This window comes from Dreissena polymorpha, chromosome 15 (genome assembly GCF_020536995.1).
Source record: "Dreissena polymorpha isolate Duluth1 chromosome 15, UMN_Dpol_1.0, whole genome shotgun sequence".
NCBI classification, from domain to species: domain Eukaryota; kingdom Metazoa; phylum Mollusca; class Bivalvia; order Myida; family Dreissenidae; genus Dreissena; species Dreissena polymorpha.
In genome coordinates this window covers 63,570,738-63,594,455 of record NC_068369.1, presented here as the reverse complement: position 1 = coordinate 63,594,455, position 23,718 = coordinate 63,570,738, and the positions used below count along the sequence as shown (strand labels likewise).

Sequence of the window (23,718 nt, the reverse complement as noted above, 5' to 3'; positions counted from 1 at the left end):
TAGACCGTTTTGATGTGTCGCCGAATTGACTAGTAAAAATGGTCTTAAAGTTAGCGAACAAAACAGACATTGATCTTTAAAAAAAAACTGCGTTACACAGGATTACAAGCGGTAAAACTTGACTTTGATTTATAAAAATATATAGTTTACATGTTTTAAAAGTTTATGAACATGTTTATGCCGTAAAATGCTTTAGATTTATATTTAATGACGAGTGATAGTAATCCGGATGTTGTTGTTCGGACAAATGAAAAAGATCAGAATGTAACCATTCCTATTCATTCAGCTTAACCCATATTTTGGAAATGTGTATAAACATCTGATACAATTGAATTTTGTGTTATGAAATTCTATCAAATTTTGTCTTTTTTTGCAAAATACTTTTTGAAATAATAATAAATATATTGTTTACAGATTTAGTAAATTTTGCTACACTTGTTTTATAAATGCCTATTATGTGGAGATTCTTTTAAACATTAATTTTGTTTTTATTTTCCAATATGAAGGTTTATTCAATGATTTATATCGAAATTGTTACAAACATTAATGTTTTCCTATGAAAAGATGGCTGAACAAATTGATAGGGAAGATATGAACAAATCAGGGTTGCTATGCTTTCCTTACTAAGCAAATATCAGATATGTAAACATTTTCCATTTATTTGTTATAAATATATTTTATTGAAATGTCATACTTGGCCTTGTGTTGAAATTGGTTTTGTTCAGAATAATAAGTCAATTTAACTACTTATTTGCCAAGTAAACAGGAAACTATGCTATAGAATTAAAAAATAAGAGTCGATCCTGTTATTAAAACTATTTTTTATAGTAACACTTCTTTACAATCTCTTTAACCCTATGCCAAAACAAGATAATGGTTATTGATGGTAATTTAATGACATTTGCTAATCATCTAGATTTTTAATATAATGTAAAACTACCACATAAATAGTGTAAGTTCTCTTTGCTTTCTGCTTCATGTCTTGTCTTTTTTAAAAGGCCTAGGATGCGTGCGTAACAAAAGTGTTAAGAATCAGTACCAAGACCTGCATCCTGAGCATGAGGAGGCCATTCATCCAGACTCGGTCAGCAAAAAACCTGGCAACTGGAAACAGTACACTGACCTCACATACTGCCATGATCAGAAAGGAAAACCTAAGAAAACTGATGTGTTTGATTCAGAGCAACTTACCAAATATCTTGAACAGATGAACATTCAGATTGAAAGCAACGATGATAATGGTACAGTTTTTTTATTTTAACAGCTAACTGGTTGGTCTTATAGTACTGAACTATTGATGAGCTATCACATATGATCTAAGATTGACTTAAATTTGTTCACGATCCAAAAGAATTGTTTTGCATATAATATGTTATCAAAGAGGTTCTTATATAAACTATTATATTATTTTTAAAATTCACAATCTGAATCAGATTAGAATAAGTAGTTTTCATAAGAATGTTTTTTCGCCATTATTCATATATTTTTAGCTGGTGTCTAGTCTAGATTTTGGTTTCATATGCTTTTTTCCCAATGTTTTGTTTTGATTGTTATCCTGAGATACAGAACACAGACCCACAATAAAACCTGGATGTAGTAATTTAAAACTTTATGATGACTTTATTGACTTGCTTGCAGATTTGTACCTTACTCAAATGGTGACTGAAAAAACAAGAGGAAACTTTCAGTGATTTTTTTTGCTTTAATTTGTTACAGCCTGTGCCATTTGAATTGGGAAAATTAGCGCGATAAACCGTGAAATTGGGAAAAATAGCGCGATAAACCATGAAATTGGGAAAAATTAAGCATTATAAATAGGATTATAAGTAACAGAAGTGATATTGTTTTTAAGTGCATGTTCAGGGAGTTTTCTAGAAAAGGAGTCTGGTCAAATTGTTTTTTGTCTTTAATCAATAAAAGTGGCAAGTTTGGGAATGATATATGGACAAAAATGACTAAATTCAAGTTATATATTTTGTAAGATGTTTAAAAAATAAAGTTGAGACCTAGATTTAAGAAATCATAATTAAGTTATATGGGACTTCTTTCTAAAAAAACAAAAACAAAAAAAAACAAAAAAAAATATTTTTTTTTTTGGAAGTTGGGCTTTTTTTGGGAAATTTTGGTCAGAATTTTGGGAAAAAACGTGTATTTTTGCGATTGGGAAGCAGCCGAAATTCGGCTGTAAATTTGAGGAAAAAAAATTACTGGAAACAACATCTTGGACCTTTTCCTGACCTCTAATCATACTCTTGTTAACTCTGTAAAAACTCTTCCAGGTATTTCAGACCATGATATTGTATTTTTTATTTCAGATCTAAAAGTTAAAATAGCAAAACAGAAACCCAGGGTTGTACCGCTGTATAGAAAGGCAGTCTGTGATTCTTTTAAAACCCACATGCAAGGAGTGAGTGACAGGGTTCTTGAAAAAGGTGAAAGTACCTCGGTAGAAGAACTTTGGTCAATTTTTTCAGATGAGATATCAACTGATATTAAACAATTTATTCCCTCAAAAACTATAGGTACAAGAAGATCACTACCATGGATTACACAACCAATAAGACGACTAATGAGAAAAAGAGATAACCTTTATTCCAGACTTTAAAACAATGGAGCACATAAGACCAGGAAAATGTTTCTCAATATTAAAAACCTTATCAAACGGAATACTAAAACTGCTTATAATAAATATATCGAGTCCATTTTAGGCATTGAAAACCCTGACGCTCAAGAAGACAGATCCAACTTTAATTCGAAGAAACTGTATACTCTCTTTAAAAACTCCAAACAAGACGCTCAAGGTATATCTACTCTTTTTGACAATGTTTCAGGAAAATCAACATCTGTGAATCAAGAACAGGCCAATGTTTTGAACCAACAGTTCCAATCCCTTTTCACACCTATGTCTTTTTTCAGAAATCTTAATGAAATTTCATCTTCATCTTTCAGAAAATGTCCAACAATGCCAAAGATCACAGTCAGTGTCAATGGGGTGCAGAAGTTGCTATCCAATCTTAAACCAGACAAGGCAGCAGGCCCCGACAACACCAAACCTCTTGTTCTTAAAGAATTAAGTTCACAAATTTCTCCCATAATAACACTTCTTTTTCAGAAATCACTGGACTCCGGAATTCTACCAAAAGTATAGACATCTGCAAATGTAATACCACTGTACAAGAAAGGAAACAAAGAAGACCCAGCAAATTACAGACCTATCTCTCTAACCTATATTTTACGTAAATCCTTAGAACATATAGTTTCCTCAAATCTTTCAGCTCACTTCAATAAATATAACATACTTTATGACTTACAGCATGGCTTCACTTCTTTATATTCAGAGAAAAGCGTTCCTGCGAAACACAACTTCTACAACTCATTGATGACCTGGCACGAAATATGTCATCTGGACAACAAACTGATCTAATATTGCTTGATTTCAATAAAGCGTTCGACAAAGTGAACCATCTTAAACTGCTTTTCAAATTACAGGAACATGGTGTGGATAAAGATACTCTCTCATGGATCAAATAATTCCTAATGGGTCGTACTCAACGTGTTGCTCTAGATGGAGAATTATCATCCGAGGTACCAGTGACATCTGGGGTACCACAAGAGTCTGTGCTTGGTCCGTTACTTTTTCTTCTTTATATAAATGACTTACCTAAATCTATTACTTCTCAAGTTCGCTTATTTGCAGATGACACTGCCGTTTATATAACAATCAACAATATGCATGACTGCCATACTCTACAAGAAGATCTAGATAAACTAATGAAATGGGAACATCTTTTGGACATGGAGTTCAACCCAAGTAAATTCCAAGTTTTAAACATAACCAGAAATAAATCAAAATTCTCTTTTAATTAAGACTCCATGGACAAATACTAGAAACTGTTGACACTGCAAAATACTTAGGTGTGGACATCTTAAAAGACCTTTCTTGGAACACCAATATAAATAAAAGTACAAATAACGCTAATAAATCGCTTGGTTTTCTACGCAGGAACATACAGACAAGAAATTCCAACATTCGCCAGCTGGCATACAAGACAATAGTTAGACCACAGGTTGAATATTCTTCTTCCGTATGGAGTCCTCACACTTTACAAAATAAACTTAAATTGAAAATGTACAGCGTCGAGCAGTCCGCTGAGTCAAGCATAATTACTCTCCATATGACAGTGTCACCTCCATGCAATAGGAACTTGGTTGGCAGACGCTACAAGACAGACGAAATGATACTTAATTAATAATCTTTTTCAAAATTGTTCAAGGTTTAGTGGCCGTGCCCCTACCATCATATATCGAGCGACCCGCCAGATTCACTCGTCACATGCACCCCCTCTCTTTCAGACAGATCCATACCACTGCAAATTATTATAAGTTTTCATTTTTCCCAAGTGCTATTGTGATGTGGAACAACCTCCCTGCCACTACAGTGTTACATCCTGATCCTGAAGGGTTTAAGCGGTCCCTGCTTTCCCCTTCTGCCCCTTGAACTCCGAGAGACATGTTTTTATCAGTTTTAACTTTAAATCACTTCACCATGCATGATAAATCTAACATACTTTTATCTTCCTCACTTATTCACTTTTAACACTTTTATCTTGTACTGACTGCGCACCTGTCAATAATACCCGCAAGGGGAGTTAGACAGTATAGATAGATAGATAGATATGATATGTTTTCCATAAATGAAATAAACACTTGATATATTTTTTTTAAATTTCAGCCTGTAGACATGCCAGATCCATTTCGGAAGCCTTCAAAGACATGCCTCCTCTGCAAACATAATATCAAACTAGATTATAAGGTAAACAAAATCAGCAGTCCAGATTGCAGGAATTTAAATTTTAAAAAGAGCAAAGTATATTAAACAAATAAAAAATAAACTATGTATTTATTTTTTTGTAAAATTACACTTATTGCGGTCACAAATTAGAGCCCTAGGCTATCCCCACTATAAATTTAAGCTCTTGTTATTTGAATTGCTTCCCTTTGTATGTAAAATAATAATATATAATAACCTTAATTTCATTTAATGTTTCATACAGGCAAATGCAATGTTTGTATCATCTAGGAGATTGATTTTCATCATGATACTTGTTATTCAATTTTTTTTTAATATCAATCATAATATTTTAATGAAATTCAATAAAAAAAGATGAAAACTTGTAACTTTCTATGTGTAATTGCAAAATATGTGTGGTTGCTTCCCTTTAATTGACAAATTGTTAAACATAATTACTGAAATACTGGTGGTCACAAATGTTGAAATATTAAATATTTCAACATTTCAGTAAAAATAAAGGCAGTTAAATAGAAAAATATGTATTGTTTCTGACATGTGGACTGAAGTGATTCCAAGTTTCTTTAATAGCAGAACAATGACATGGAGTTTTCTTTCAATTTTTAATTCATACATACAAATAATGCATATAGAATGTTTGGGAATACGTTCATCTAATATAATTCTGCTTTAAAATGTCAAAGTTTTCTAATTGTTATCTAAACAATAATCAGGGGAGTGGCCAGGGAAGTACGCATAGCTTACTTGATGGGTTAGTGCTATCTTTTGTATGATGAAAGAGTATGTTTATTGGGTTAATTTTGTCATGTGGCAATCTATAATATAACTAAGTGTTCAAGCATGTTTTGCTTTAGACGCAGTCAGATTAGAAATGTTAAAATGAGCATTAAAATGATACAATTTATATGTTTGTCTTTAAGTAGGTCTATGGCTGGTATCTAGGAATAATATTTTATTAGTACAATAAGTATTTAAGAAATATTAATAATTGTTGTTCACCAGCCAATTTACAACAACTTGGCGGTCTGTTATGTAGAAGTTAAGACAGCAGTCAATTGTATAATTGACAGGCATCTTGACAAAAGATGGTCTGTTAGCCAGTAAACTACTATCTTAATGCAAACATTTTTCTTAAAAGATTTGACACATTGTTTTGCAATTTATATAACTTATATTTATTTAAATGTGCCTTCATCATGATTTATTGTTTCTAATGTGAATAGTGGCATTTTAACAGAAATAATTTTATGCCATGTAAAAGGATCAGATAACTATAGCATCATTTTGATTGTTTAATAAAAAAAGGATTTTCTCTGCATAAACTATGTATTCATCACAATTATCTCTTCATATTTTCGTGATGTAATGTATTATGTACCTTAAGGTTGAAGAAACAAAGTATCAAACACACTAAAGAAACCTTTTGTTATCTATTGCAGGTGTCCTGCCCTTCATGAACAAGTCTGTGAAATACTTGGAAGACCTGATGCTGTTCAATCCATTTTCTAGTAAGACATGAACACTTGTATTAAATTTAATTTTATAATATATTATGTAATAAAACAGACAGAAGAGTTAAGATATCGCTTATTTTTTTGATTATGTGAGGAGTATGCAAGACCTTTTTTTGTTTATCTGAGTTGAAATGTTGCGCCACTTTTACTGAACATAGAATTAAACTTGATATCTTGTTAACTGAAAGGTATATACTATATAATCACAAAACTATGAATATAAAAGGTGATGCACAGATTAATTGCCTCACTACGAGGTATTTTGCTTATGTGATTATGTGATTAAATCGAATGACACTTTTTTCTTTAAAAACTATAAAAAGTGCATAACTTCACATGATTTTATCGTGAAACTTAGTAAACACATGATAAAAGACGTAAGGTCAGTGCAAAATAAAATAATTATACCCCAGAAAATAAAAATAAATGGGGGAATGGGGAGGAGAGGAATTGATGGAATGACAATTTATTTGTATCTGTTGATCTGTCCATAGACACAACATTGTCCAATAGCGTTTTATGAAACGTTTGAATATTCAACATTAAAACTTGCAGGCGTTGTTCGGTATTTAATGAATTTGTGCATGTTCTATTTTCATCATATTTATTATTATGAATAAAAAATGCAAAAGTTACGCCCCTTTTTCAACTTGCTACATTTATGGCAGTTCTATCTTATTTCATTTTGTTTGTTTCTTCATTTTATAGTAAATCAAGTGAAAAAGACCAGTGAGCAAAACGTTCATGTTCATATATATATATTATATCGCGCATGTTATATTCTGTTGTAGGAGAAACATGATCGAAAAATTACTTGGTATTCAAAATAAACTGAAATGTGTAAAGGTGAAAAGAAATTTAAAAATGAGATGTGATATAAAAGCTATAACAGAACATTTGACTTGTTTAACGCATGATAAGTATTGCATTAATTCAATTAATTACCACTTATAGAAACTCGCAGTGCTTTTGAAAATAACCAAATCTTAATATATTATGCGCTATAGTACTTTAAAAAAATTGAACACGCTCCAATTAAATATGAATATTATTATTAATGAAAATTGTAACCAACATCGTCCATTTAATATAATGATTTTTAAGATAGTAGCGTTTTAAATTCTATGAAAAAAATCTCGAAGAATCGTAAAATCTAAAAGTGAACCCAGCCTTATACATGTATAAGTATTTTATTGCTAAATAGAACACGACATACTTTTTTTCTTACTAAACATGCACGGTATAATAATAACGTATGACCTTTTCGTTCATTGTAATAATTGTTAAATGCTTTTATGTTTTGATAGTTTTTAATGCAGGCGATTAATAGTAGTAATGAATACAATTTTGTTTGTGCTTTTTAAGAATTTTATCGCGTAACCGATTGGCTACCTTAATATAATAAGAACTAGATTTACTAGCATTTGTTGTGGTATATATGTGTATGAGTTTATGTTCTTTGTTCTTCAGTTATCAAAAAATCAGGTCAAAACTATTCAAATAGCTGTCAAATATGATAATTTTGGACTACTATTCTCGTATTGCATGTAAGGGTTATTTACCTTGATCATTCACGTTGATAATTTACTGTAATCATCATTGCATAAACCAAAGCTTTACATTTGAAAAGAAAGTACGATCTAGGCCAGGATTTGCAGTAAATATTTCAAAAGAAGTTAGCTGTTTAAATTCTTACCTTGAGGTGTATTGTTCACATATCGTTCGCAGGTGGACATAGTTCAGGATTAAAAAAATAATCAAGCATTTTTGGATCCTCTTTTCAAGATTTAGACATAAATGTTTGTTGTGTTTTGTCAAAGAACTTGGCATGTATACAAATATGCTTTAATTAATACCGACGAGGATTGAAACATATATAACGAATCTAGTACTCCAAAATGAAGTGCCAGAATGTTGTTAAAACGTATTGTTAAATTCTGATGCCTCTTCTAAACTCTTCTAAACTATGTTTACCTCAATTATGCAGGTGTTGCACAGGGTGAGCTTTTTGACGCATTTTGTGCGTTGGCATTCGCCCGTCGTGTGTACAATAATCATTAAAACATATCGTAAAACGCTGGGGAAATATTTCATGACACTTCACAGGTATGGTGTTTGAATGGCCACCTTTTAAATGACTCAAATGCATATGCTGGTCGCAAGGACGTACATAGATTTGGAAAACGAAAACTTCCAAAAATCTAAAACTGGCCACCCCATGGAGTCAAAACGTAATTGTACACCATATTTAAGGAATATCATACATCGTGTGGTATGCTTTTATATAGCAAAATACTATCTTCAAACAGAATCCGCAAAGCTTTGCTATTTGATATGTAACATAATATTTTTTCATTTCCATCATCATCATCATCATCATTATCATCATCATCATCATCATCATCAATCCCTTTACCGGTTTGGCCGTTGGGGGGAAATAAGGAACAACAATACAGAAATCCACATCCAGTCAGGTCTGTTCTGTGCTGCTGAGAGTAATTCATACATTAGAACTTATAAGGGATGTTCACTCTTTTATATTATTCAAACAGCTGACGACTTCGACGTGGGCCTCCCTCTTGCGTGACCTGTAGAACAGTCTTTCACAGAGAGACGTGCCTGGTGACGTGTCCAAACCAAGCCAACTTTTGTCGTTTTGCGGACGCCAGTAGGGGGCTCTTGTGGATCAACAAGAGTTGCTGTCATGTAACTGATGTACTCGTAGGTCTTGTGGTCCGTATAGGAGATACGGAGCAGTCTTCGGTGACATTTATGTTCAAATGCTTGTATCCTGCGTTCTGTGTCTGCGTGAAGCGTCCAGGTTTCGCAGCCGTAGAGTAATATGGAGACTACGAAGGACTTGAAGAATCTGTACTTAGTTGGGAAACTGATAGAACTGCTTGTCCATTGCCTGCTCAATCTGGCCATCGCTCGGTTGCCATGTCAATCTTCATTCGGACCCTTGGTCATGGTTGCGACCAAGTCATTGAAGCTGGTCACTTGTAACTTCTTGCCGTTCATGGTGATGTCTGTAATGGTGTTGGTCGTGCTGTTCACCATGATCGTCGACTAATCCGTGCTTACCTCCATCCCGTATGCTTTTGTTGTTTCATAGAGTATGTTGATGAGATCTTGAAGTCCACCCATGAGGTCAATGCCATCAGCGAATGCCAAGTTGGAGATGAATCTTCCAATTTTCAAGTACAAGTTTGTCCAACTTATGTACCGCTCCAGGTGAAACATGTTTCATATACATTTTATTGACGATTTTATTTTAAAATCAATCGACGATTTTATTTTAAAATCAATCAGATTGAGAGATGTGAATAGTGGTCCGCGAAAATGTTTGTTCAAATCATTCCCCTGGGTCGAAATGAGAACTGCCCAGAGAATGAAATGATGTTATGCTTGTGACATCGATATATGTTCTTTCCAAGTTTGCTCTATTCCGGCATCTGTGATATTTGGCATTACAACGCCGAGAGGAGTAATTATATTGTGTATGATACAATCGTTACTGGCCATCTACTGTTTTTCATATCATTCTCCTAGTGAATTATTTTGAGCTAAGCCTAGATTGTCTACTGGTTTATAATGACTTTTATGTTAGTGTCTTCAAATATCTACCTTTCTGAAACTAAAAGATCCAAAGCTATGGTATTTGTTGTGTAGTATTAGGTAGTATTCCTTTAAAACCTGTGTTAAAATCATGAAGTACTGGGGTACATGATAAATATAAATAGTCTTTATCGATATACCGACTGCATTTTTTCTCCGAATAAAGATCTTAGCATTCTCGATATTGATCTCTCTTTACAAAAATTTGTTGCCTCATTGTAAATGTGATTAAATCAGTGCAATTCTTACTTAATTGGCATGTTCTTTAACCATGGAAATTAGGCTAACATGCATATTTGTTTTGACATTAAAGTATTTAAAAAGTTCAAACGTCGAAATAGGGCGTATACTGTAAAGTACTCGTACATTTTGTGTTTATGAAGAGTTTTTGTGTTAATATGGCGAAATGCTGCGTATTATGTAGCTTAGGTATACTTTTTATGTGTATGGCGAGTTTATGTGTTGATACGGCGTAACAGTGAGCATAATGTGGCGTACTTATACTTTTTTGATTGTATGGCGAGATTTTGTGTTGATATGGCGAAATAATGCGTGTTCTGTAGCGTGCGTATACATTTTTTGTGCATGAGGAGTTTTTCTATTGTTATGCCATAAAAGTGTGTATTCTGTAGCGTACATTGTTTAAGTTTGACCAGTTTTTGTGTTAATGTGGCAAAATAATAAACCGTCTGTGTAGTACTAGTACATTTGGTATGTATGACGAATATTTGTATTGACATGGCGAAACAGTGCGTATTCTGTAACGCATTCGTTCATATGTTTTTTATGAGGAGAATAGTGCGCATTCTATGGCCTTCATATACGTGCATTGTGTAATATAATGGCTGAACAAGAGCGTATTTTGATGCCTTTCCATATATCAATTGTGAATCCGCATGGGTATTTGTTTATTCACATTATTCACAATGCTTTGATGGCAAAACAGTTTTTTCTGGGATCCTCATACATAATTATGTACTTGTAAGAATATGCACTTATTACTTATACAATGATATTGCGGCAATACTAGAACTCTATAGACATGGGCATATACCTGACAAAAGAAGAGACCCCACTATGCTCTGACATGAATAACCTTAGTTATTAAAGTTGAATATGGCATTGTTGTGTTTCTATTGTTCTATTAATTACCGTTATCTGGCCAAATAATCGAAGCAGATTTCAAATATTGAGTTTGTGTTCCAAGTGTTAATATAACTTTAGAAATAGTATTGTTGGTCTTTGTTTTTAATTTACTTCAACAGAATTTATCAATGATAATTTTTAACATGTCACTCTATATGCCTCGTCGCGCACTGTGCTGTCTGCTTGCCATAATAAAGAATGAATATATTGTTTAATTGTTCACTATTTGGAAGCTTATGTTTCTGTACTTTACACCTGCGAAACAATTTTTTTGTCTTAAAATAGGAATGCCAAGATTAATATGTAAACGAAAGACTTATTCATCCATCTTAAATTTACATCGAACTGATTAGTTTAAATTTCATATAATATAAATAAAAATAAATAAATATTGTATATATCGTACTTTGCCCAAGTACGTTCAATAAGCATTCTGTATGTGCAGCAACTCATGTACATGCAGGAAAAATTGTCTCTTTTATAGAAGATTTGTATGAAGTGGAATACATCAAGGTCAAAGGTCTAAAAAAAAAAATTTTTTTTTCAAAGCGGCGTTCTCATGAAACTGCATATTTTGAGTGGTGGAAGTTCAAGGTCAAGGTCATCCTTCAAGGTCAAGGTCCTCCTTCAAGGTCAAGGGTCAAAAATATTATTTTTTTCAAAGCGTCGCAATAGGGGGCATTGTGTTTCTGACGAACACATCTCTTGTTGATATGTAGGTCTACCTACACGTTCAGAGATCTAGTTCGTGTTTCATGCCGGTCCATTGAGTTTTGATGAAGTTGCATGCCTTGGACATAGAAATTTAATTTTTAAAATTTATTTCCGAAACGCGATCAGATACTGACCTTATTTTTATGCCCCCGAAGGAGGGCATATAGTGATCGGACCGTCTGTCCTTCTGTCTGTCTGTCTTTCCGTTACACTTTGCGTTTAGGTTTCTGTGTTTAGGTTTTTAAAAATGCTCATAACTTCTATGTCCCTTCAGATAGCAACTTGATATTTGGCATGTATTTGTATCTCAAGGAGCTGCACATTTGAGTGGTAAAAGGTCAAGGTAAAAGGTAAAAAAAAATTAACAAGGGAATTCATAAGCTTCAAAGCAGATAAATATCTGTACCTGCCAAATTATAAAAAAAAAAAATAAATAAATCAAAGCGGCGCAGAAAGGGGCAGTGTGTTTCTGACAAACACATCTCTTGTTTATATGTGAGTCTACATACATGACTCAAAGATAAAGTTCAGTTTCGTTACTCTCAATTGATTTTTGACAAAGTTACAGGCCTAGAACTTTATAATTTTTTCTCTATAATAATACTTCCAGATTTTTTTCTCCCTCACTCATTGAGTTTAAATGTCGATTAGAACAAAAACATCATGAAGGAGGAACAAATTAAAAAAAAACTCAGTATTTGAAATTAAATCAAATGTTAATGGAAATTCAAATAACGAAAGTAGCATGTTAGAAACGTGTTAGAACTTATGACCTTTTATCGCAATGTTTCATCAATTCGAAAAATTACTACATATGCACATTCGTAATCATAATAAAATGTAAATATATTAAGCTCTACTGTGAACCTGTAGTATGTAAACATATTTTTTTTATTGATTTGACATTCTACTTGATATATATTTCTTCATGATAATTCGCAATCAGATGAAAAATGCATTTTATTTATGATGATCGCTTCAAACATCATCAGTTTAATTCAATTGATAATCTTAATGAAGTTGACAAACATCATTTAAAATTTTGTAAAACAATTCTTGGTGTACGCTTACATACTTCTTATTCCGCTGCCTTAGGCGTACTAGGCATATTTCCTCTCTCTACCATATATGCAAACAACGTGTATTAAGCTTTTGAGTTAAAATCATGCAAGATCCCGAATCTCTTTTGCACACTGTTTATAAAAAAAAAATGCAATCTTTACAATTATTGTATTGGGGATAATAATAATAATAACACAACTATGTGGCGTGCATTTGTTAAACAACAACTAGAACAACGAGGATACGGGATTATATTCAATAATTTAACTAACAATTTCAATTATTCTAATGAAATTAACCAGAGATTTAAAGATCTATTAATCCAAAATTGACACGATCAATTTATAACCAAACGGACATAGAATACTTTAGAAGGTTTAAGACTGGATTCGCTAATGAAACATATTTAGATTGCATCACAAGTTAAAATCATACAAAACATTGATCAAGATTTAGACTAAGCGCCCATAAAGTTGAAATAGAGACTGGTTGATATAATAACATACCAGGAGATGAACGCAAATGTTAATAATGTAACGCAAAAACTCTGTTGAATCCGAATTTAAATTCATTTTTACCTGCCCAATATATAAAGGCACACGATCAAACCATTTTATAATATGAAGCTGGCCAAACGTAGCAAAATATAAAAACATACTCTCTTGCAAAAATAATTCAGTCATTTACAATATTGCCAGAGTTAATAATAATAATTATAATTAATAATAATAATAATAATAAAAATAATAATTATTATTTTCGTTCTTTTTTCTTTTCATTTTCATCATCTTCTTCTAATTATTCTTCTTATTATTATTATTAGTAGTATAGTTACTATTTATATGATTATTAATTAAAAATAAAAAAATAAAAAAAATAACTAAAAGATCTCGTCAATAAACAATAAAGTCCATAACTTAAATGCTAGGTGTGTGGCAGAAGATTTATGTCCTACACAATTTTGTGCAATTCAGGCACCCTTGATCTCTGACAATACAAGAGTGAGAGGGTTACTAATAGTTAGTATGCTACATGAGTTTGTGGCCATCTTCTAAGATTGTTAATATCATGCCACTGGGGAAAACTTGCGAAACCTGTATTGTCAAATGGTTTATAAATTGCTGTAAATATGTAACTTCAAATCTTCCTCTATGAAGCATTAAGGTCCAATGCTATGGTATTTGTTATTAACTTAGTGAACTAAAAAACTCTGTATTTCTTGTAATATCAATTTGCTGCACTGGTGTAAATGTGTTTTTGTCAGTGTAATTCAAATTATTAAATGATATTTTTTCCATCTTAATTATGTTTCAATTCATGTATGTTTTGAGATTAAATGAAATAGGCAATGCAATTTAATGCCCTCATACTTGCAAGTGGGATGGTGTCCTCTCTGCCCACTTATACGTATGTTTTGTCAAAATGGGCCACTTTACTGCAAACAATTATGGCAACTTCATTCAAGTGTTCAAGTTCTAGCGCAATCCGCCAAGCAGTTACTGGCAAGCCGAACACTATGACAACGGGAACTATTTTGCTTATAATAGAAAACTGACAAAATGCCACAATTCTTCAAAATCTCGTAACAACCCCATTTACGTTCTTTGCGTTCAACTGTTTATTAAAGCCAATTAACTATGAACACGCAAATAAATTATACGGACAGGTAACTGTTAAGAATTTATATAAGTTTATTATCTCGAAAATTACACGGATCTGCTGCTTAATGAGGAAAGTAACCTCCCATGCAGTTTTATCTGAAATTCGAATACGAATATATTCTAAACCGTTCTGTTGTGTTAAATTGATCAGTTTACATATGCAAACATAAATGAACAATGCAGATTGACAAAGGGGATTACTCAATATACCACGTTGATTAATACATAATTCCTATGTACATACTTGTTGTAGAATATTACTAATTTATATGTAATATTGCGAACAAACAAGGCAAGTATCATGAATATAAGTTCTCCTCCTTGCATCACTATTTTCATAAAAGTTCTTTGATCTTCGTAACTTTGAAGTATTTTAAGTCTTGCGCCAGATACACAAACAAGATATGCCATATCAACAAGTTTGACACAGAAGACTAAGATGTTGAAAAGTAGGTCCACATTTATAAATAATATAGCCAACTAGACAAGATAATCATTCGACACGGTACTCCACAAACCATTTATCTTTTCTGTATCCCTTTGTGAATTTTAAGGTTTATACTGAAATAGTATGAAAAAATATGAAAGTCCAGGTCAGATCGAAGAAATTTGTACCATGTCATGATTACGTGCAGATTGCCATGTCAGACAAAGTCATATATTTTATCTGACTGTTTACTCAGCACTCAAAAATGCTTATTTTTGACATGCTCTTGAAATCCAAACTTTCCGCTTGGGTCTGGCGTATCGATTGAGTGAATACGTTAAAGCTGGTTTTATTTACACATTTGATGACAAAACGCCTTTGTCAGATGTGACATTTACAGAGGGAATTAGTTTTATCCGAGTTCATGCAAACAGACCTTTCATAGAGAAGATTCTGATCGAAAGGACAGCTAACCACACGATGAAATTCTATATATTATTTCTTCAATACATTACAACTATCGTAAAGATTTGTTATACTGAAACTGTCATGGCTCAATTACATCCACACGAAGCTTTGCCGGAATGATTACAAACGAAGCATCAAGAAGTTGAAATGCGCAATATATTTAACGCATGTAACTTAAAGAAATTTTCATGGTAAATGACTGCAAGTTATAATGTTACAGTGATGTATTTAACTAAGTTTAAACTTGTTTTTTTTTTCGTTGCCCTTCATTAAAATTTCATGATCCGTAAAAAGACAATCTTAAAATTATAATACTATTTAAATGATGAAGCACGAGTTACAATTATTGGCATTTTACCCTGAACAGACTAGACCCTTTCGTTATGGACAATACCTTTGTCAAGCCATAGAATAGTTTGCGGGACACTCATCGCTAGAGATGCCTCATTTGGTACCTTTCTAAACTGTTCCTTGAATGGAAGGAATATTTTTGTTTTCAACCAATTTTTGCCCTGAAACCTTTTTTTGTTTCGTTAAACAAGACTTGTTGTCGTTATTTTTGCTTTAATAAGTGCAGACGTATATCTTTATCCTGGCATAATTGAAATAGTACATAAGAAAGGTTTATTCAGTTCTTACGCCGATAGAAATTAACCGGGTAGCGACCTGTTGTTTTGTCCATGAAAAAGTCCATTATTTTTCGTAAAAGCGCAATCGAAATTCCTTTACACTCCTTTAACGACACTACATCCATAGCGCAGACGGACACCAAAACATTACGATTTCGCCAGATTCGCTCTCGCGAACCATTCGGGAGCTAAATAGACGGCATGTTCTTGGTAAACGAGCTAATAAGTCAAAGAACGTTGTAAACAACTCAGTTTGTGATGATATTATCTGTAAGTATAATGATGCGTTCAAATAAATTATTCACCAAACATTAAATTAAATGAAGAATTAGCATAAAAGCGTTATTAACTATGTATATAACAGTATAGACTTGTATGCACATTCTCGCATTTGATTTCAGTTGATCAGTAGTGACTGGTCAATCAATCGATTCTTATTGGTAATGGTAATGGTTATCAAAAGTACCCTGTTACATAATCCTGTAACCTTTTCGCAAAGGAAGAACTGAAATTGATTTAAATATATGTATACTGCTGTTGTACTTTCAATAATAAAAAAATATACATGAAATCAACGCAGCAAACATTGACCTAAATTTTATTGACGGACGGACATAACATAAAATTAAATTGCATACTAATAAAATCCTTTTTTCAAAAACACCGACAAAATTGTATGCTGATTTATGCTGATTTATGACTTAGTCTAATTATTATGACGTTAAGACCCACGGGGCAACAGAAACGATGTGAAAAAAAATTTACGAACATTCTGTAAGTATTTGAAACTAACAAAACTTTTTAAATGTCAAGACATATCAATTGTTTGACGTTATATACTATTAAAAGAATGTCATGGGTTAAACATTATACATGAAACACAATATACACAATTCATAAATTGTATACTATGCTGCACAAATAAAGGGTTCTATAATAGTTAAGATGCGGCGTTGTATTAAATTAAAATCACTACATTGTATAGAGAGATGTTAAAAATTACCTGTAGATATATTATTTAATTTTATATATTTATAACATTATTATTATATTTTGATAAAAACATTCATTTTTCTAAAATTCATTTACTTGTGTATGTTTAGAAACATCAATTATTGACTTAATATTTATACATACACGCTAATAAAAACCAATTAACTCACATTCAAATTGAAAATCATTTGAATGCGGTGCGTCGTTTGTCCGTTTATATTTTATTTAACTGACATCTCATCCTAAACTAAGTCGATTATCACAAAACTTCACAGGAATTATAATTGTGCTACGATTTCAACGTCTTCAAATAATTGCATATGTATTTAAAAAATAAAATCGATTTAAAAAATGAAAGAACAATCGTTTCCTCTTAAACCGCAAGCTAATGGCGCCTTGGTGTAAGTTGCTTTTAAAGTCATATTTCTTTGATAATTTGTCATGTGATGTACGATAGTGGTCATGAACGCAGTGTGTATTGTGGATGTTCCAGGATTAAAAACAGACGCAAAATATTACATATTATTCGAAAAATAAACAAAAATTATGTACTGAAACGAAAATGACATATATGCAATATCGAATATCTTACAGTATAAATTTGAATATAAGAATGTACTAAGTTTTGTTTAATGCAAATAATCAACGTAGACTGCGTTCAGGGGTAAAATATTTTAGATACAATTGTACATCGTGAAAATGTCAAGCTCATCCTTTTCAAACATACTGTAAGTGGCTAGTGCACTAGCTAAATGCATGTACTATTTAAGGATTTAAAGTCAGCATATCTACGTCTTTTTTACAAATTACATACACCCGATAAGAAATCCGTATTTTTAGCTCTCCACTCTTTATCTCGAAAAAATAAATATGTTCGGAGTTGAGAACTATATGGTTAACATGCACATATTTTTTTTATTTAACCTGTGTGATTGCAAGAAACGACCACACAACATTGCGTATGTCATTAAATAGTTACAACTCTACCGCACCATCATCACTGTGTACATAAATATAGAGCCACTTAATGGACAATGTAATCAAACTGGAAGAGAAATAGTGACAAGTACCAACTACCTATTTCGTTTTTCGTGAACTATGTTGTTGACATAACAGCTTGAAATCATGTGTTCAATATAACGATACTACGATCATTGTAAAATTGACAAAATGCCCATAGTGCTGACCAAACCCGTGAAAACAATGATTTATTATTGTCCATCTACACATTAAATTCATTCAGCTTTACGATATAATTCTGAAAAGTTTGTGATACACGAACGTACAACGTCAAAACCTGTTAAGCCGTGAAAGACACCTTGAGAAAAACAGTATAACAGCATGTCTTTGTATTTCTAAAATTAACTGAAATTAGTGATAAAGTGCTTTTAAATAGACGTTGACTGTACATGTTTTTAGTAAAACCATTCATTTTTTGGCCTTGGTGTGAGTGCGAACTCCTTTAATGATTATGTTGACATTGTTACACATGCCGTTAACATTCGCAATCAATACCTTTGTCGTTTTAAATGAGTTTGTGCTTTGTGCACCATGAATCGCTTTAAGTACTTTGCCAACTTAATCAAAAGCATGCTTAACGGGGTGCATACAGGTATTTTAGAGCATTGCACTTGCCAATACCTAGATTACTTAATCAAGAAGTTTATCTGGTGCAAGGTGAAACGATCTCCGATCTTCAATTATAATACCTATTCAGAGCAAATCAATTTATGCATATATCAATAATGGCAAAGGTAATTTCTTTGGACGATTGTTCTCGTATTATGTTTTTCGGTAATTGCTTTTAAGTTTATCAGTGTAATATGCAATCGGTGCTTGAATTATGAGAGAGGATGATTTGAAATACCGGTAATTATTTTTAAACGAATTGGTATTTCACCCCCTACTTTATTATAGTTTGTTTGCAGGTGAGGTCGTTCAAGATCAAGATAATACTTAAGTATTGGTTAGTAATTTAGTCCTTAGTTCATGCCAAGATTTAAGTGTGATTTTTGTTGAAGTCTGTTATACGTCAAAAATATTATGGTATTGACAATAAGTTCTGTCCGTGTGTACGGATATGCTATAGGCCTAACACGGATCAACGAGGATTGAAACTTTAGTAACAAAATTAATATAGTGCACAATATTAAGCACCTGAACGTTGTACAATATGTACCAAAGATCTGATGACCATACTTCATGTGGACTTGGTTTCGCTCTTTATCTAAAGCCCTTGATTTAACTATCTTTCCCGTACAACCTCAAGTTGTGCACATGCGGAATTTCGGGCGCCGCTTCATTAAAGTGATATCTCCCTGAACAGCAGGGGAAATTTTCATGACACTCCACATTTATAATTTGTTGATGATACAATTGCAACGTTTTCGTTTTTCAAATCAAAACGGGCGGCGGCATATTTTGGTCGTTGGTCCAAGCAAACATTATTTAAAATGAAAACTTAAAACAACTCTGAAACCGATCAGACGTCAAAAAGTTGGTATTTTACATCGTAAAGTGGTTATCTTCAGCGTTTGTTGAAATCACACCCTTGACCTTAACCGAACCACAGGGGTAACATTCACATATTATTGATGAAATATCATAAATGGGGCGCATGATTTATGGAGACTTAAATAGCAAAATAACTTATTGCACACACACATCACAGAGCTTTGATATTTGGTATGAAACATCATAAAGTTGTCTTGTACAGAGTTTATCCAAAGCATTACCCGCTCTAGGGCTCATTTTCGTCTCTAACTAAACAATGTACAGAGTTGTTGTATTTGACATGACGAAGTGAAAAGTTAATGTGTACTAAGTTTTTTTTAAATCATTCATGTAGGTCAATATTGAACCAATTTAAAGGATGTTAGGTTTTGAATATCCTTCTATAGCAATACCTTTTAAAACTCTTTCAAGAAACCGTAATTGCACACAACTTTGATTTTGGGTTTGTGACAGCAGGTTGATGTTCGTATCAAAGTTTATTTCAATCAGACACATGTCTACTCTATTCAGGCCCATATTATTGTCTTTCAAACTACAACGCGCATGTATCGTATACTGGTATGTTACACTCATAAAGGTTAAATGCAAAGTTTGTTCAATTTATGCTCCAATGGTCACAAAAAATCCCCATGATCAATTCTGGCGCAATATTATGTCTTATTGTAAAGAATAAAGACATTTATAAGGGTTACTTATATCAAATGGGTTATGCGTTTTGAAATCCGTATCAATCTGCTTAATCATTTTCGAAAAAATATAATTGGCATAATAACGAAGTGCAGATAAAGGTAATTAAGAGTACTATATAAAAATATCATTCTCCTTTCAAGTTATGAAACTATGCTAATTTCTGTCAAAGCACGATGGTATCTCTTCGCCTGCAAACAAATGTGTTTATATATCCGTACCATTCTAGTTTTGCTACGTTGACATAAAAATTGCCTTGCCTTTTACGCATATTGTCAAATAAACGCGAATGTTATCGTAAGTACGGTGTGTTCAAAGAACAAGAAAGTTAACCAATACAGTTGAATTTGAATTAACAATTTCACATTTACATTAAAGAAAAGAATTATAAGGATAAATCAAGTTTCGTTTTTGCTGGTTAGTCCATAAATACCACCTGCTTGGAAGAATGGCAAAATTTAGTTATAGAGTATTTATTTGAACAAAGGTTTCAGAGGGATACGGTCTGATATAAAATTACAAATATCAAAGCCCTACCCCTTTATGTTTCAGACAGTAACATGTGCATATACAAGTCTTTATTCACCAATTTACAATTGGCAATATGCACTTATTGATAGGATTGTGTCTGAAAGGATGGATGGTAGGAACGCTGCACGAACGGAGTGTTGAATGTTTGTTGATGTTTGGTAGAATGGCTGTATTGATGGATGTAAGGGTGGTTGCTCCGGAGGCACGGTAGAGTCTACACGAAAGAATGGTAGGCACAGATGGATGGTAGGGAGGCTGCATAAATACATGGCTGCACTGGAGGTATGACTGGGTAGCTGCACGGATAGATGGATAAGAGGATGTACTGGAGGTATAGTAGGAAGGCGGTATATATGGGTGGGAGGCATGGATGGAAGTTCGACTGCACAAATAGATAAAAGAGACAAAATATAGATGCACGGAAGGAAGGCTCTATAGTAGGATGGTAAAAAGGCTGCTCGGATGGATGGTAGGATGACTGGATGGATGGATGGATGTTAGGATGACTGTATAGATGGATTGTAGGGACGCTATATAGATGGATGGTTGAGGGAGTTCTCGGATTGAGGGTAGGGTGGCTGCACGGATGGATGTTAAGGGTTGCTGCATGTTGTCAAATAATGATGAGAAATTGGGTGAAATATTTGGGTTTTCTTTATGTACGAAATATTGACAAGTATATCAGTAGCGAGTATGCAAACATATCGTTTATCGTTTATTCTTATGACTTTATTCTTACGATAGAAATTAAAAAGGATAATATGTATATTCAAATAATGTATATATGCAATGTTAAGATAAAGTCTGAACAATTAATAATGGGAGGTATTTACAAAACTAAGACCTGGTTAAGATTTATTTAAAGTAAGAAAGCAAACACACTCAGGGTGGGGTATAATTGGAATCAATAGCATGGAAAGTCAGACCTGATTAAATCCAAATAAGAACACATTGAGTCCAGAGTCGGCATATAGATACGAGATTATAAGTAACACTCATGGTCAATAAACAGCACAGATGAAAAGGTAACCTATTGTCTGGGGTACAAAAGTTATAGTACTGACGAAAGTAACAGAATTACTCTATATCAATAAAAATTGATTAGTACCAATATATATTGATTAAATTTTAGTATATCCGCCAAGCAAGTGAATACATGAAAAAGTGTTCCTTCTAGAATATTCTGACGAATCAACCAATGAATAATAACCATACTAGCTGAGGACCAATCAAAAGTTTAAAAGAAAAATATGCAAATTAATTTGGGGACAAAATGGGGATGTTTGGAAGGAGAGCGGCACTCCGCGGTTGAGTTAGCGTTTAGACTTGGAGGTGTACGGATCGAGAAAGATACGATCATGTAGCTATCAGACTGTATTTGTATACCCGAAAATATTAAGTATGTTAGACATTAAATTGGACTAGAAACTGATACATGGTGTTGTTGAATATTTTGTCCTACGTAATGCAGAGAAATTAACATAAATAGAATGGGACCGACTTGTCCCATGCGCGACACGAGAAAATGGTAGTTAATGCAAAACTCGTCATCTTGGCAATTCGCGCATGACGAGATATCGAATGATAGGCTACATACCGGTAATTTAAGAGTAATGAACATTGTTAGTAACTATGAGTCGTCTATGAACTATGAACGATTACGGGACAATGTATGCATACTAGGGTGGCTGCATGGATGGATGGTAGGTAGGCTGCATGAATGGATGTTAGGGAGGCTTCAAGGATGGATGGTTGGGAGGCTGTATGGAGGGATGATATGGAGGCTGTATGGGTGGATACCGGGGAGGCTTCACGGATGCGTAGTAGGGATGCTGTATGGATAGATGGTAATGAGGCTGCATGGATGGATGGTAGGGAGGCTGCATGGATGGATGGTATGTTGGCTGCACGGATGGATGATAGGGAATCAGCACGGATGGATGGTAGGGAGATTGCATGGAAAGGTGGTATGGAGGCTGCACGGTTTGATGGTAGGGAGGCTGCACGGATAGATGTTAGGGGGGCTGCAAGGATGGATGGTATGGAGGCTGCATGGAATGATGGTATGGTGGCTGCATGGGTGGATGGTAGGGAGGCTGCACGGATGGATGTTAGGGAGGCTGCAAGGATGGATGGTAGGGAGGCTGCATGGAGGGATGATATGGTGGTTGCATGGCGAGATGGTATGGAGGATGCATGGATGCATGGTAGGGTGGCTGCACGGATGGATGGTAGGGACGCTGCACGGATGGATGGTAGGTAGGCTGCATTGATGGATGGTAGGTAGACTGCACGAATGGATGGTAGATTGGCTGCATGGATGGATGGTAGAATTGCTGCAAGGATGGTTGGTATTTAGGCTGCATGAATGGATGGTAGGGAGGCTGCATGGATGGATGGTAGGTAGGCTGCACGAATGGATGTTAGGGAGGCTGCATGGATGGATGGTAGGGAGGCAGCAAGGATGGATGTTTGGGAGGCTGCACGAATGGTTGTTAGGGAGGCTGCATAGATGGATGGTAGGGAGGCTGCAAGGATGGATGGTAAGGAGGCTGCATGGAGGGATGGTATTGTGGCTGCATGGAGAGATGTTATGGAGGCTGCATGAATGGATGGTAGGTTGGTTGCACGGATGGATGGTAGGGGGGCTGCATTGATGGATAGAAGGGAGGCTGCACGGATGGATGGTATGGAAGCTGCATGGATGGATGGTATGGTGGCTGCATTGATGGATGATATGGAGGCTGCAAGGATGGATGGTAGGAAGGCTGCAAGGGTGGATAGTAGGGAGGCTGCATGGAGGGATGGTAGGGTGGCAGCACGGATGGATGGTAGGGAGGCTGCATGGATGGATGGTAGGGAGGCTGCATGGATGGATGGTAGGGTGGCTGCACGGATGGATGGTATGGAGGCTGCACGGATGGATGGTATGGAAGCTGCATGG

The 23,718-nt window shown here is 34.0% G+C and overlaps 1 protein-coding gene and 1 long non-coding RNA gene across 3 annotated transcripts; both read left to right on the top strand.

Annotated features, from left to right (window-relative positions):
• LOC127860107 (uncharacterized) lies at nt 1-11,298 on the top strand. Of its 2 annotated transcripts, XR_008039601.1 has the most exons (5): nt 1-111; nt 999-1,241; nt 4,733-4,813; nt 6,250-6,318; nt 8,877-11,298. It is a non-coding gene; the product is annotated as an uncharacterized LOC127860107 (long non-coding RNA). The 2 variants fall into 2 exon arrangements; XR_008039600.1 differs by lacking the exon at nt 8,877-11,298 and having other exon boundaries at nt 6,250-6,389.
• An 11,196-nt stretch (nt 11,299-22,494) lies between these two features.
• Nucleotides 22,495-23,037, top strand: LOC127859799 (uncharacterized). Its single transcript, XM_052397304.1, has one exon. It carries the CDS (start codon nt 22,495-22,497, stop codon nt 23,035-23,037), a length of 543 nt encoding a protein of 180 aa, XP_052253264.1.
• The last annotated feature ends 681 nt before the right edge of the window (nt 23,038-23,718 follow it).